General features: G+C 37.6%; 1 protein-coding gene across 1 annotated transcript in view; it reads right to left on the bottom strand.

Annotated features, from left to right (window-relative positions):
* The window catches only part of map2k5 (mitogen-activated protein kinase kinase 5), a 47674-nt gene that overhangs the window by 21528 nt on the left and 10783 nt on the right, over positions 1 to 15363 (bottom strand). The window contains exons 6-17 of the mRNA XM_088412353.1: positions 14775 to 14842; positions 14631 to 14679; positions 12243 to 12307; positions 8297 to 8336; positions 7486 to 7554; positions 7297 to 7378; positions 6365 to 6426; positions 4570 to 4618; positions 4388 to 4461; positions 3691 to 3741; positions 3523 to 3594; positions 2560 to 2589 (exon numbers count right to left, since the gene is read on the bottom strand). Coding sequence (XP_088268479.1) covers positions 2560 to 2589; positions 3523 to 3594; positions 3691 to 3741; positions 4388 to 4461; positions 4570 to 4618; positions 6365 to 6426; positions 7297 to 7378; positions 7486 to 7554; positions 8297 to 8336; positions 12243 to 12307; positions 14631 to 14679; positions 14775 to 14842 — 711 coding nt within the window. The remainder of the gene's footprint in view (positions 1 to 2559; positions 2590 to 3522; positions 3595 to 3690; positions 3742 to 4387; positions 4462 to 4569; positions 4619 to 6364; positions 6427 to 7296; positions 7379 to 7485; positions 7555 to 8296; positions 8337 to 12242; positions 12308 to 14630; positions 14680 to 14774; positions 14843 to 15363) is intronic.

Consider the following 15363-nt stretch of genomic DNA (forward strand, 5'->3'; position numbering starts at 1 on the left):
TTATTGATTCACTCAATTAAATACAGGTTCCCACACACTGTAAATATCAAGAGACTCTTAAACTGCCTCCATATCCACTTTTGCCTGATTCAGACTCATTAAAGGCAACAATGTAAAAGTAATTTGCCCTGAAATAATTACTTGGACCAAATTGCATGCTGCTTCAGAGGTTGAAATTGTATTGTGAAACACAAACCAATTCAAGCATAGCCAAACACTTATTTTTGTATGGGCAGGCTTAACCACGTATCAAAAGTGATCTCCATATCCCTCCCAAACACTGAGCTTGTTTATCACTCTGAGATGAATACAGCAATTCTTAAGTCTATCTAAAATGAAACAGGATATATCTGCAAGGCCTTTCTTCTCATTTGTCACACTTTCATGTTTTGGACAGCATTACCTCACTTCCCCAAACCCTCTGCAAACTGCCTTTTACTCATATTAATGCATTACACTACATTGAATTAAGATCTTGCTTGAGATGTGTAAAGCAAATAAAAACATTTAAATAACACTGTGTCAAATTACCCAGAAAAATAATAATAAGGAGAAACACAAACACAAATACACCATTTCACTAAGTCAGTAAAGAGTAAAGACCAAATGTGACTGGTTGTACACAAATCAAATCTAGTGACTTAAAATACTTAAAAAAAAAGCTGGAGCAAGACGTCAATTAGTTCACGAAAAAGTCCTTTGATCAAGACAAACACAATTTACTACTTATGGTACGATTGTCTAAGAGATGGCATGCACAAACTACACCCAGTTTCTGGGATGGGGCTCATAACTGATGCTTAAAGTCTTTCAGAAATTTAAAACACCAGAAACTGCATGACATATAATTCACTAGACTAAAGTAAAGACAAAAAAAACTTGCGCAGTCTGTATTGAAATGGTCTGAGAAAGTGTAGTGCAGTGTCTGTATAGACAGCTGTGCCACCGTCTGCAAAAAATGGCAGCTTAGGCCTGAGGACTTTGGCGAGCAGTCCCTTACTTGGTGGATTGCTAGATCCGAGCACACTTGCCAGACCACTCGGCAACAGCCTCCAGGTGATCGGTCAGCAGTGCCATATGGAGGCTGAGTAAAATTAAGAGATTACAAAGCTGCATGACACTAAGACACTCACTAAGACTTTTTGGGCTATTACGTATTGCTTCACTTTGCATACATGATCAAGAGCTGGAAATTACAAGGTCTACACCATGGCGTTATACTAGACAGATCCATACATACTTTCAAAGTAATGAGGAAAATTATAACAATTCTATAACTGGAAAGCAACATAATGGTAAAATTGTGATGTATTGCTGTCGGTTTGGTTCAGTGTGAAGCCTTGCTGCTGCATTCTGAACCAGTTGAGGAAAAATATTTTTTGATTCATAATATACCCGAATGATACAAGAAGGGGGCGAGAAGATTTTTTTTTTTTTTTTTTTGCCACAGTAGCAAATATACAGTATAGAAAAACAAACAAAAACCATCGTCCCCAAAATACTGATACCTACTTATAGTTTGCCTCCATTGAAAAGTCTTGACAATTACCATTATTATTACAGAATTCAAGTATAGCTAAAATGCTGAACTCTTTAGATAGAAAACTCAGGGTCTCATTCCGTGCATAGGCCCAAGATGGAAGCTAAGGTAACCAAAATCAGATTGCTCAACTAGAGATTAGTGAGATAAACCCATTTGAAGGGCTAATTAAGACTTGATGAGATTGGGAAGTCACTTCTGTGGTCGGCAATTACATCTGAGCAGGACTTAAGGTAATGTAATGAGAGAAAATGCTGCACTCAAATCAAAGATAGCGTGTATCACTTCCAAAACCCTGCTCACCCAAAACTAAGGAACAATCTAGTTGACACAAACCTCTTCATCCTTGGCTTTCGCGAGGACATCTAATCAAACTATGGAATCCTCTATTATTTCTTTGAACGGTGACCAACTGTCGGTTTTCGCCTACGTATGCCGAGTTCTATTCAACATTAGTTCGACTGGCTTTGTAAAATTGAGTATAGATATCCCTCCAAGAACAATGTATGCATTCAGGAAAATATATGAGTTAATATTTGTGATATAATTTGACCCTGTTGAAGGATATTAAACTACTGAATGCATTGTATTTGTGTGGATTAGAGCAGTCTGTGTGTATATGCATTTGTGCATATGCATGTTATCTTGGAAGTAAAAAAGTATGAGTAAAAAATATATGAGTTAATATTTGTGATATAATTTGACCCTGTTGAAGGATATTAAACTACTGAATGCATTGTATTTGTGTGGATTAGAGCAGTCTGTGTGTATATGCATTTGTGCATATGCATGTTATCTTGGAAGTAAAAAAGTATGAGTAAAAAATATATGAGTTAATATTTGTGATATAATTTGACCCTGTTGAAGGATATTAAACTACTGAATGCATTGTATTTGTGTGGATTAGAGCAGCCTGTGTGTATATGCATTTGTGCATATGCATGTTATCTTGGAAGTAAAAAAGTAAACAATAGCATTTTCTTCCTCTTTGTCTCATAAATAAAAAAGGAGGACCTTACCTGTGGATAGGGAAACATTCCGAGGGCCAGCTGTGTGAACAACAGCACAATATGCAAATGAATACTAATTACAATTCTAGGGGGGGAAAAATCTAAAAACATCAATGTTGCGAATGCGAACAAAAATCATTCTTTTTGACATAGATGATTCGCCGATGTGTCAATCTGCTGCAGCACAACACCAACTACTATCAAAAAGAACTTAATGTCACATTTTCTTTTGCCTTAAATATTGGCAGCTGCCTCAAGTACACAATACCTTGAATTCTGCCTGGGTTTGGCCTTATACCAATACCTGGTAGCACTCACCCACCTCTTGTTCCAATTCCTCAATGACATTAAGCCGACTGACTGGGGAGAGATTGCATGTATTTGTGTGTGTTTGTTCGTGTGAATGTGTGTGCGAAATTTGACTGGTCACTTGGTGAGTGGAGACTTTATTGACTGAATGAAACATGATGATAATTATGATAGGTGAAGATCAATCTGAATTGACTTGGAGTGCAAAGTCATTTCTCGTAGAACAATGCGTAGCTAAGAGGAATTGAATAAATATGGTGAAACGGGCTTATACAATCACAGAATTCACGTTCGTAATTCTGACTTAACTTATTTCCTCCTTGAATAAGTTCCTTTTTATTGTTACACTTTTAATCAAAATAAAAAGTGACACAGAAAGCTGAGGCAGAAGTGGAAATCATTTGTTCTACTGTTGCCTGAGTCAGATTGAGAATCAATAGCCTGAGTGGGTAAACAAGTGACAGAAGCGAGATACTGAAATTTAAATTATATTTGAAAGCACATTGTCAATCAGGCACTTTAGCCAGTCCCTGGGGAGCAATGAATACTGCTTCACTGCATCATCATCAGCTCCCACTACACACGACACACACGACACACACACACATTATACGGACACACACACCTATCCATCTCTTAAGATCAGAAAATTTATGGTTATACCTCCATGAAAGAGATTCCAACACTCCAGACATCTGCATGGATACCATACTGTTCTCCTGATATCCTTTCTGGCTGTGTAAAAACAATATGGAAAAAAAAAATGTTCGTCAGGGACATGTTTATAAGCTCTCATTGAGAGAAAAGACATGATAGTTAAAGTTCACTTACTGCCATGTATGCATTTGTTCCCACATACGTTTTGGCGATTGAATTCACCAACTGTAAATATTTACGTGGAAAATTAATACAATTACTTATGGCTGTCATTTTAGAACAGACAGTCAATTGTGTTATATTGGTAGACAGTAACTATATGACATTGAAACCAACTGTATAGAAATTTGGAGGTTAAACGTGAGTAACACTTCAAACACGGGTGTCTATATAGAGATGTAAATACATTTTCAGGTTCGGTGTACAGACCAACGTCCAAAAGATTTAGTACAGACCAACGTCCAAAAGATTTAATCACATAGATCCGGCAACATTCTCCGAAGGCACACAGGCAGACATACAGCATACGGAGAAAAAAATTAAACCACAGAAACAAACACGCACACAATGACAAGGGCATTGTCTGTCACCCGCGCTTTCTCTGCCTCCTCTGAATGCATATCAATGAGGCTTTGCAGTTGTAAATGCGGTCATAATTATGATGAAAATTATTTGAAGGGTGTATACAACAATAGGATGGGGGATAATATGAATGTAGGAGACATACTCTTGGGAAAGCACTGGGTCTAAAATGAATGCAGTGATTGACGGCTTAACCATAGGCACAAAGAACTGCAAAAAATAGAAAAGTATCACTTCCTTCTCTCCCAACCAATAACCTCTCAAACATTCAACAAAGGAATGATTGTACCTGAGTGCTGACGCCAAAGTCGCATAGCTTGACTTGTCCTCGGGTGTTCACCAGCATATTGGAGGGCTTGACATCTGCAGAGACAAACTGCATGACAGAACTGCAACATCAGCAATCTGAGACCGATCTTTATCAAGTCGGCTCCTTTTACCAGCACAAAGCACAAACTGAAGTTTACTCACCTCTGTGAAGTATCTTCAAGCTCCACAGGTACGTAAGGCCTTTTACTACCTGGCAACATGAGGACAAACATTCATATTCAACATCATTCATTAATGCTACTTTCAGATGATAGAATAATACATAGGGATTATGTTTTATTTTCTGGTCAGGTATACTATGATCAGCAACTCTCTTGATTCTAACACTCTTTTGTTGACTGGTCACTCAGGCAGCAAACAAAATCATGATTGTTGATTCCAGAACGAGCAGCATTCAAAAATAAAGTTTCCATTTCTGTGTAGACTATTCGATTACCATTCTTTCATTAGTCAAACTTTTGGTTCTGTAAACTATGAAGTAGTCACTAAGTGCAGATACTGAGAGTTAATTGCGCTGAAGAGAGACTCTGAGTGGCATTAAAAAGTGCAGTTAGTAGAACATTTCAACAGCGCGGAGGGGAAAAAGTACTAAAGTACAACACTTGTAAAAAACTAATACAACAAGCAGCAGTGGGAGCTTTGTCTGAAGCTGTTTGGCAGTTTAAAAAGCAAAAAATAAAAAATAAAAAAATGTCTGAGGTCAAGCAGCATAAAGAAGTGTTGAGAATGATGTGTAGATCTTTCCTCAGACCCTCTTGGGTGCCTCTTGTGTGATAATTAAAAGTTGTGATGGTGGAAAGATGGCAGTTGTAAATTACTGAATTAACACAGACTTAACAGCTGTCATTGATTATATACAAGGTATGAGAACGGGAGGTAGAATAGAGAAACAGAGATAAAAGAATGGTGATGATAGTTCAAGGCCACCATTATAAAAAGAACTAGGTATAACGGATGATTAAAAAAGACGGCGTTCATTCATGCAAAATAGCTGCTGTCAGGACTGTATTAAAAAGTAGAGGCTAATTAATCTTTTGACACGTGTTTCTTTTTCTACTTTATTTGAAACATCCACCTTTCGTTAAGCCCATTTTATACAATAAATCACCAGTTAAACTGTAATATTGGTTCAAATTCGACTTAATCACACTTTTCTCTTCAATGACTTTAAATAACTGAATGCCAAGAACGACTTTAGAAGTCTGTAGAAATTAAAACAATAGGTCGTGGGCATGCTGGAACCTTTCCCTGCTGTATTCTACTGCCCATAGGCGGGGTACACCCTGAACAGGTTGCCAGCCAATTAGGGCACAAAAACACCTAGGGACAATTTAGAGCCTGTGTCAAATTCATGACCCATGGGCTGGATGAAGATGACAGATGAAATACCCTATAATGTTCATCAGGCCTAGTCCATCTTTTTTTTTTTTTTTTTTTTTAAATGTTTCACGTCATCTGGCAGTATGTTGGCAAAATGTGCCTTGGTCAGTGACAGACCGACACACTGCCTACTTCTGAGTTTTAAAGGGAGGGACAAAGAAGATAGGCTTTGATTGAAAAGGATGACACATTGTGGTGACTCCTAACAATACAAGCTGAAAGGAAAAGATGATTATAAAGGCTCCAGACTGACTATAGCGGAATCTCATTGAGGTTACTTACCAGAGATGGGAAAATCAGGTCCAGAAGTTACAAACCCTGCCACAGTTTGGCTTTAGCCACATGTGTTTTCACTTAACAGGTAAGTTAACAAGCTCATTGGACTGCAAGTTGATTAGAAACACGTATGACTAAAGTCAACCTGAGGCAGGGTTTTTACTTTCTGGACCTGATGATAAAAAAGGCCCATATCATGAAAATTCTACTTTTTGGAGCCCAAAATAAAATGGTATTCTACGGCTGTCTACATTTTATTTTGTGCATTATACAAACTTACTGCCACAGCAATCCTTCCCAGGACATGCTCTGGTACCCTTTTATACACGTCAAGAGAACCACCTGTATTAGAAAAAAAAAAAAGAAAAAAGTTATTTCCATTGCTATGGTGGGTGGAGAGCAACAGCAGTCAGGCACACACCCGCGAGTTCCAGGCCACTGTTTGTCTTTTAAACAAAAGCCATGCTCGCCACCAGCCCAGCAATTTGTGAACCAAGATGGAGACTAATCAACCCTTAAAAGGAGCAAAAATTGTGAAAAATATGCTATAGAAAATGTCTATAACTGATGATGTTTAAGCAAAAACACAAATTTAAGACACCCTTTGAACAGAATCACATGCACACAACATATTTTCTAATTTTGCAATAATTGTACAAATGAACTTGCTTTTCTCTTAGTTAACAATAAATTAACGCCGGGCAGTGTAACCCATCTAGATTCATTAATTGTATGAATGGATCACAACCCCCCCAAAAAAGGGGAATTTTTTTCATATGATAAATCATTGTGAGTTAAACATCTAAATTAGAAAAAAAAAAAATTTTTTTTTTTAAAAAAGATAACACTATATAAACCTCTTAAGAGTTAAAACAAGTGCCAAGCTGTTAAGACATACTTTGTTGACAAGTTTGATGAAAGTGTGAAACAGGGGATTCAGTGCATTAACAGTTAACACATAAAGACACACAACCACTGACACAGACTTCTCACATTGACAAAAACACACAAAGATGCACACATCCACACAGCTAAAATTCCATTTAAGTCAGAATTTGTTACACCCTTGTAGCTTTTAGCACACTAGCATGCTAAGCAGCTCACAACACCATGACATTCTTTTGATCAGCAGATGTGTAAATGGATACACGGGTGAGACACGGAGGACAGGTGAAAGGAACAGGACTTGCTGATGTCATAAAAAAAGCTTACCATCCATGAATTCTGTACATATGGATATCCTGTTCTCCACAAAAAAAGCACTGAAGAAAGTGATGATGTAGGGTGAGTCACACTGCAATAACATGGCAACATATACACAAAACAAAACGTATATGAGTGCACTGTTAAGCTGGTAAGGACATCAAATTGTTCAATAACGCAAATTACACAGAACCTGACCTTGTAGAGAATTTCTAACTCTGACATTATCTGCTTCTGTAGCTCCACAGTGATGTCAAGAGGAATTACCTGTTTGAACAAAGCAAAACAAAAAATACCGCAATTACAGGAGACAATTTATCAAGTTATCAATTATGAGCGGCATATTAGTGTTAGCAAACGCTGATCCAAACATCCAACAAAACAAAATGCAGATCTGCTTATCTTTTGGCTTTGACAACGTCTTTGCTAGAGTGTAGTGAGGCTTTAGCTTGTATTTAGTGGACTTACGACCAAATCAAGCTACCACCTTGGTAGTTTACTTTCAAGCTTGATGGATGAAAAGAGTTCTAACTACTTTGTGTATACATGCATTTCAAAAGTCAAAGTTTCATAATATGAACTCACACAAAAAGTGTGCAAAGGAAAAAAAAAACAGGTAAGAACTATCATAATGATATGAGGGTTCATAAAAGTAAAGCATTCAAATTAAAAAGCTTTGAGTGACATCTGTCTGTTTTCACCGTCACACAAGTCATCAGATGTAAACACCAACATTAATTTCTTTGTTTGCACACGGGTGATAAAATTAGGGTGGTCAATATCCCGGTTGTGTTAGGGTAATTTTTTACTTCTACATTGGTCCAATGATAATGTAGTTTGTTGACCATTTTCCCTGTACGGGCATTACATGAAATGAACCTAAACCAAAATGTTCTTTTACTAAGTGGATGTGTTCAGTTTCAAGGCACTTGAAGTCAATACAAAAAATAGTTTCTACCTCGAGGAAAAAAAACAAAAAATGACACAGTTGTAGGGAAGGTAGTCTCACCTTGACAGCTAAGGCACGTTTGCCGAGTAGATGATACGCTCTAGAAGGACAAAAGAATACCACATAAATACTACATGTCACAAACATGATTTGTGCTCTTCTTTTAAACGTCCTTTACAAAAAGATAGCCCACCAGTGATAAAAAGAAGCAGCACAAAAACATGTTCTTAGGTCGGTCAATTTGGTTCGCTGCAACAAATGCAGACAATCTGAGAATGATTTAATGATCAAAGTCCTCACTGCCAGACTAGTGTTAGTTACTCTGCATAAATACTTTACAAGTCACATTATTTAATGACCTCTCACCAGATGTTGGCCAAGAATTAATATGAGGGATGATGTGGGACTCGATATCACATGGTTTACTTGAGTGATACCTGCATTCCCATCTGTCAGTGCAAAATGTGACGCGTGATAATGCAGAGCCAGACTTGAGTATCACATTACTATTATTATTATTTCCTTGCTGGACATCAACAAACTGTCCTAGTCCTTGACCAACATCGTCGACACAATATTACTAATGTGTGAAACAAATATTCAAAATTCTTTAAAATGTGAGTGTGTGTTTGAATTTAAAACATTATTAATATTAATATGCAACTCAATAGATGTGCGTTACTGGACTCATATACAAAAATCAAAGTGGAATAGCAAAATATTGAGACACAAAATTGACGATGAATACACAGTGTTATTTATTTACTCCCCAAGAGTGTTTGTGACCCGGAGTGTCATGTTCTCTACGAAAGAGCAATTTTCACAAAAGGCTGATGTCCTTGTTTTCCCATTGATGCCTCAGTGTTGTTCTAAACAACAATCAATATCAGCTAAGCATGACTGCTGCCTCGTAATTAAAACGAGGATGTTAATTGAGGCTAGATCGCAGGGGTAGAAAAGTTAATGCTGAATGAGCAGGTTGTGGAAGCCTAAAAAGCTATCAAACAAACTACCTGGAGTCCTCCCATTATTCTAGCCTGAGTTACCAAGCATGTGGCCGAATCTCTGTGGATACATTTTGTTACAGTTTTACTAATGTCTTTGGAATATTGATTGGCCTCTGAACAGGCCAATCACTTTATGAACACTTGCTCACTATACCGTAATGACTTCAATCCCTGTCCCTGTAAAAACTGACTAAGTCGCTTTTAGCAAGCTGTGAACGTTACAATGAATTTCAGCATGAAAATATTTCAAAACTTGTTGAAACTTAAATTAGACCTTTTTTCTTGAATCAAAAAAGCAACACGATGTGTTGCCATGCCCCACCAAACTGCATCTCGGGCGTATTCCCATCCTTATCAAATTCCAACTGTTGTGCTGTTAATTATTTTCATATCAATGGAACATGCTTCCTGGAGGACCTTCAAAATAAAAGAAGACATTCTTGTCCATATATAATCTGGTATGGTAAGGTTTATTTCGAAACATTGGCTGGCCTTCCCTCCCTGTTTGCTGGCGTGTTTTATTGACGGGTGTCACATTCTGCTGTATGTTCCATTGCATTTGTGTCCCAACAAGCACAAAAAATATATATGTTGTGCAGGGATGTTGTGGTGTTTTAATCTCGCAGGAGATCTCATCCCATCCTATTTTTAACTGTAATTGATGTTGTATTTTTAAAAGTGTTATAAGGGGATGTTATAAAGATGAATAGATGATAGAGCTTGGTTAAAGAAGACTGTCCTTGACTGCTTCAGGGCTGAACCTTCCTGTATGAGTTACAGTGACAAGCCTATGACAGTGGGAGACATGTAGACAAGGTTACATAGCTACCCCCCATCACTTCCCCCTGATCTGACCCCAGTAAACGTGCCTCATTGCCTGGATCTTATTTACACTCTAGCTCCTCTGTAATAAAACCTCCATCATGCAGTATTCATAGGCCCTCTCACAATGTGTCTCAGGTTGGAGCTATATGTTAGGAAGACTGGCCTTCTGGATCAGGGCTAATGCAGTACGTTTACACTGCCACATGGTTGATAGGCCGTCATCCTCTCCACCTGACAGCTGGCTTCAATTATGACACATAGGGGCCAAATCCTAAACACAAACAGGGATGTGAGTACTATGTAATTAAAAAGATTCTGCAGAACAATTTGTGAATAATAGCTCAACAAGTTGGGGAATTTGGAATGAGATTAGAGACTTTTTAAATGTAATCAGAATAACTTTCATGAGAAATTTGTCTTTCTTTATTGTGGACTCATAAAATCTAGTCAACAAAACCAACCAAAAAAAAAAAAAAAAAAATCAACAGAAAAAAAAAAGGCTTTAAAAAAAGTGTCCTAAGTAGATAACACCACTGTCACGGCCATGTTGCTGTCTTGGTATATAAGTGCAGGTCTGTATATAAGAGTTGACTACACCATTTATTTGTACTTTTACTTGTATTCATAAGTCATTGAATCACTTTAATTGGTGAATCAGATGGGCCCCTGAGAGAGGAGGAGAAAAAAACTGACTGATGGATAGCCAGGTCAGGTTGTGTAGCTCTAAAATGGTGAAGTCTCTGTAACATCCAATTGAGTCTAAATGGCTCAAGGTCCTGAATTGGTTAAAGCGTTAAAATGTGAGGATCCTTCAATGATGCCTTTACACTTGGTAAGCACAACAAAAACTGGACTGCAGTATAAAGGCTGAAATACATGAATAGAGTATAGAAAGTTGTCTTTTAAAGTCCAGATTTAATTAGATTTCTAACATATACTTATAACACAGGGGTCACCAACGTGGTGCCCACGGGCACTGGGTAGCCCCCGAGGACCACATCAGTAGCCCACAGAACTGTTCTGTGAATAGTTTACAAGAGAGAGAACTTTGTGATTTTCTAGGAATTTTACTAACGGTTATGCATATATGACTCTCTCGGCTTCGTTTGGTGCCCCCTGTTGTAACATATGCTAGTTTTTCGATTGAAATGTATTGTGACAAGAAGTAAATGTTCCTATTTTATACCCATTTATTTCCATGTTATACATTTCTTGATTTTGTATTTGGTCAATGAGATGTGCTTTTACAGAATAAAACTGGCCTTGCTTCTACAGTTAGGTAGTGTACAACAAAACAATGCACAACAGCAAAATAAGTTAGATGAGTTTTTTTTCCCCTTCCCCCTACCAACCATAACATTTTCAGTAGAAAATCACATGGATTTTAGAGGTCAAAATCATATAGATTTTCTGCTGAGCTAAATTGACTGAGAAGTTGTTGGATTTGCAATATCGGTCTTCGCAAGCAATTGTAACCATTTGTACCATTAAACATCAACATTCGGTTTGTCCTACAACTATGAGAGATTGGACTTTAATGAAACAATCTCCAAGCGATAAAAGAGTCAAATTTGCTTGGACTGAGACAAGAGAAAATAAATAGACAGGACTGCGGCCTTGCTCTATCGAAAATTTACTGGGTTTGCTGTGGATGTGTGAAAATACTTGGCTGAGTCAAGGTTAGTTGGAGCAGTAATCAATACTTCAATCTCAATAAAACAGCTCAATGTAGTAGATGGATTGATGGAAAGAGGAAATAAGGAAGGAGGGAGAAAGGAGGACAGAAACAAAATTCCTGTCATATTTTCACTGCTAAAAATACATTAGTCTAGCCAGTGAGGTTAGAGCTGCTTTACTCGTATCCTTATCATAACAGATAAAAGGTTGGTAAATAAATATGGACCCATTAAGGCCATTGTTGTCAAGCTCATAAACTGAATAGATAGCGTATTAATTAATTCCAAAATAGAATAGATGAATGAAAAAAATAAATTGATAAAAGATGCAAAAAAATGGGCAGTAAAATATGGGCCAAAAAAAAAGAATCACACTCCACCAACCCAATTTACAATATGAGACTAGCAAGCAAGTCTGATATTGTAGCGTCAATACTCAACATTGCACTTCGGCCTTGAATTAACAATGCCTCATTGTGTTCGTCAGGAAACACTTACTTGTAGACCGTGCCTCCATTTCCTTGTCCAAGCTGCTCTTGGTACTGGATATCTTGGGCATTTATCTGAAAAGTAACAAGAACCAAGCTATACTGTCATAGAGTATAGACTAGCGGTTGGGCAAGACAAAGTAAAATGAGCTCTCACAACATTAGAAAGCCAACAGCACAGGATCCATTGTCTTTTTGTTGCTTATTTGACTTGTTTGGACACAGAGGAGAATGCACTGCATGATAGTAGAAATCTCTTCCAACGCGGTGAGAAAACCAACTTCAAAATGAACCTTACCATACTGCATACTGTGTGGAAAGAAATGCTTTGGTATGTTTTAATTTTGAAGCTGTTCCCAGCAGCATGCTATGGCTTGGACTGCCATTGCTGTGCCAATGTCATTGGCCCAGGGAAGCACACACGTATTGGATAAAAGTGATGAAACATTACTTGCTTGTTTTCAGGTAAAGACATGAAGAAACATACTTTTTTTAATTTTTGTTTTGTAAGCAACAAGAAAAGAAAACAAGTATTGAGCCTGTGCTCTGCAAATGATTTGTGATGCATTCACTGGCTGCTCACACAGTTGGACATCTCAATCATCTATAGAAATAATCAGTGGTGAGCATTTTACTTTTTTTTCCTGGTCTTCAGTCATTACTGTCCTGAAAATTGTAATTCTTGGTCCGTCACTCACTACTGTGATCAAAGCACCCCCCCCCCCCCCCCCCCCCAAAAAAAAGTAACCTCCGTCATCCCACTAAAAAATTAAACTATTTAAAAAAACAACTATTAGACAGGAATCTCTACAGCTTGGCCTTAAAGAAAGAGTCAAAAATAAATTTTACAGTATTCACTTCAATTATCCAAATTAAGTAGATGAACATAGGTCAAACTCACCAATCAGAGTGAGAGTGTTACTGTGCAATGTGTTCATGTTAGCAGAATGACATCACCCCTTTGCCCACATCCTAGAATGCTTTGCTCAATTATGTCCTAGTGGTTCTTTCAAATCATATTTAAAAAGCAAAATGACACAAAAATTTCTCATTATGTTAAACATTATTTTAGGCCTGTACAATTAATGTGCTGAGCAAGATTGTGTACAATATGCATTTTAGTTAATGAAACCATGACTCTGAAAGGCAGCACAAACTCTGGCATCTCAACCAGGCATCTCAGCTAGCTACAGTACCTTCAGTGAGGAAAACTTAGTCTTATAGACTTAGGACTCTGTCTCTCTCTTAAAAGCAGGTACTGCATAATAATGCTCTACCACTCAACCCGTTATTCTTGGGTGAATGCTTGTTGCATTTTTAGACTGTATTTACACTTTCTTGTTCCCAAGTATAGGGCAGTTCAAACATTACTTGACAAACCGTTACCAAGAGTGACATGCGACAAAGTTAGTGACAATTACAATGATGGATTAAAATCTACTCTTCCGTCAGTCTCGTTTTTTTTTAAATGTTTTTGTCATTTGGCAGTTTGTCAGCAAAACGTTGGTGACCACCTCTAGAAATATTCATTAATTCACCTCTAGAAATTTCATTTAATAGTGACCACCTCTAGCAATATTCTTTTAATGCACCAGACAGCAATGACTACTGCATGAGCACATTGCAGGGGGGACATGAAAACTTTTCATTTGTTTGACACATCAAAATCAGAACACAGGCATGTCAACTGCAGGGGCTGGGGAAACTGGGGTCACTTGAGATTTGTCTAAAATCTCTTGAATGTTTTTAGAGAGAAAAATAGTATGCTGCTAATCAAAACTCTTGTGTCAGTCACATAGTCTTAATTTTGAGAGACATCTCATCTCATGGGATTTGTGTCCCGACGCTAGTAAGTATTCATACAAGTAAAGTCAAAAGGGCTCATCAAAAAATAAGTAGCTAAGGATGGGTGGAAACATTAACTTTGTTACACATTTAACAGATATGATTGCTAACAAAATAGCGACAATCTCAATATTGATACAATAATTATATCACAGATTTAATTTTTATACACCTTTACGGTATGTAAACTTATGAACACAACTATATATTCAGAGCTATTTTACATCCCAAAAATAATGAATAAATAAAACCCCAGACACCTAAAATAAGTGACACGTGGCACAAACGATTTTTATGCGGTGAGAGAAAGCATTGTTGATTTTTCTGTGTGGATGCTGTGACAGAACAATGCTTATTTGAAAATGTTCTTTGTAAACCAATTTTTTTGTGAACTGTGTTTGTGAACCAAAGTTCCACTGTACAAAATAGAGAAATTAAGCAAAGTCTAACAGGTGACTAATTGGGTATCTCAGAGATCAAAAGAATTGATAATTGCAAAGATAAAAGTTAAGCAACGATAAAAGCAAAGATAATTAAATTAAATCGCACTTACTTGTCCAGTTGTCAGTATTCTCTTCAGCTCAGCAGATGATTTCTTTAAGCTGAATCACATAAAACATGGTTTTATTGGGCTAAAATCTGCATTTTTTTTTAGCTTTATTGTGACTTTCAGCTGAATTTCGCCTCCTTTGCTTACCTGTTGTTGGCCATAGGGTCTGTGACACCATGTGTACAGTCATTGGCTGGATTGGGTCTTGTATTGACCTAAAAATCCAAACATGGAGTCAGTGTAACAGCCTGTTAACGCCCAATCTTGTTCAGCCGCAAATGAAGGCACTTTAGCTTGAAGCTAAAACACCGCTCGTCATTCTACATTGACGGAATCAAGGTATTACAAAAGGGCATTTTGCACAGACTAAGGCTGGCTGCTTAAGAACAGTTGCAATGCATTGTGGGAATGGGCGGGGTGAGGGGTAATGCTCGGTGCTGCAGAGAGTTGGTGAGTGGCGCTCATCATGCATTGATGCACTATGCTGTGTGTTGTAAAGGAAAAATAAAGATTGTGCCCAAAAAGAAACCGTTCAACCTCCATACTAGGTCCAGGAGGTCACTGGGCATAGGAAAGCAAGAATGGCAGGATTTCGTACGCTTTATTTACATAGGTGCGATGTCCGTCGGAAGGGGGGTCCTGTGGAATTCACCTTTCAGGGTTTTTTCCGGTCCCCTAGTGACACTGTATATACTTTTTAATACATCTCACTTTTGTTATTACTTGCATTTTGACA

This window comes from Hippichthys cyanospilos, chromosome 4 (genome assembly GCF_059441005.1).
Source record: "Hippichthys cyanospilos isolate Australia breed blue-spotted pipefish chromosome 4, RoL_Hcya_1.0, whole genome shotgun sequence".
NCBI classification, from domain to species: Eukaryota; Metazoa; Chordata; class Actinopteri; order Syngnathiformes; family Syngnathidae; genus Hippichthys; species Hippichthys cyanospilos.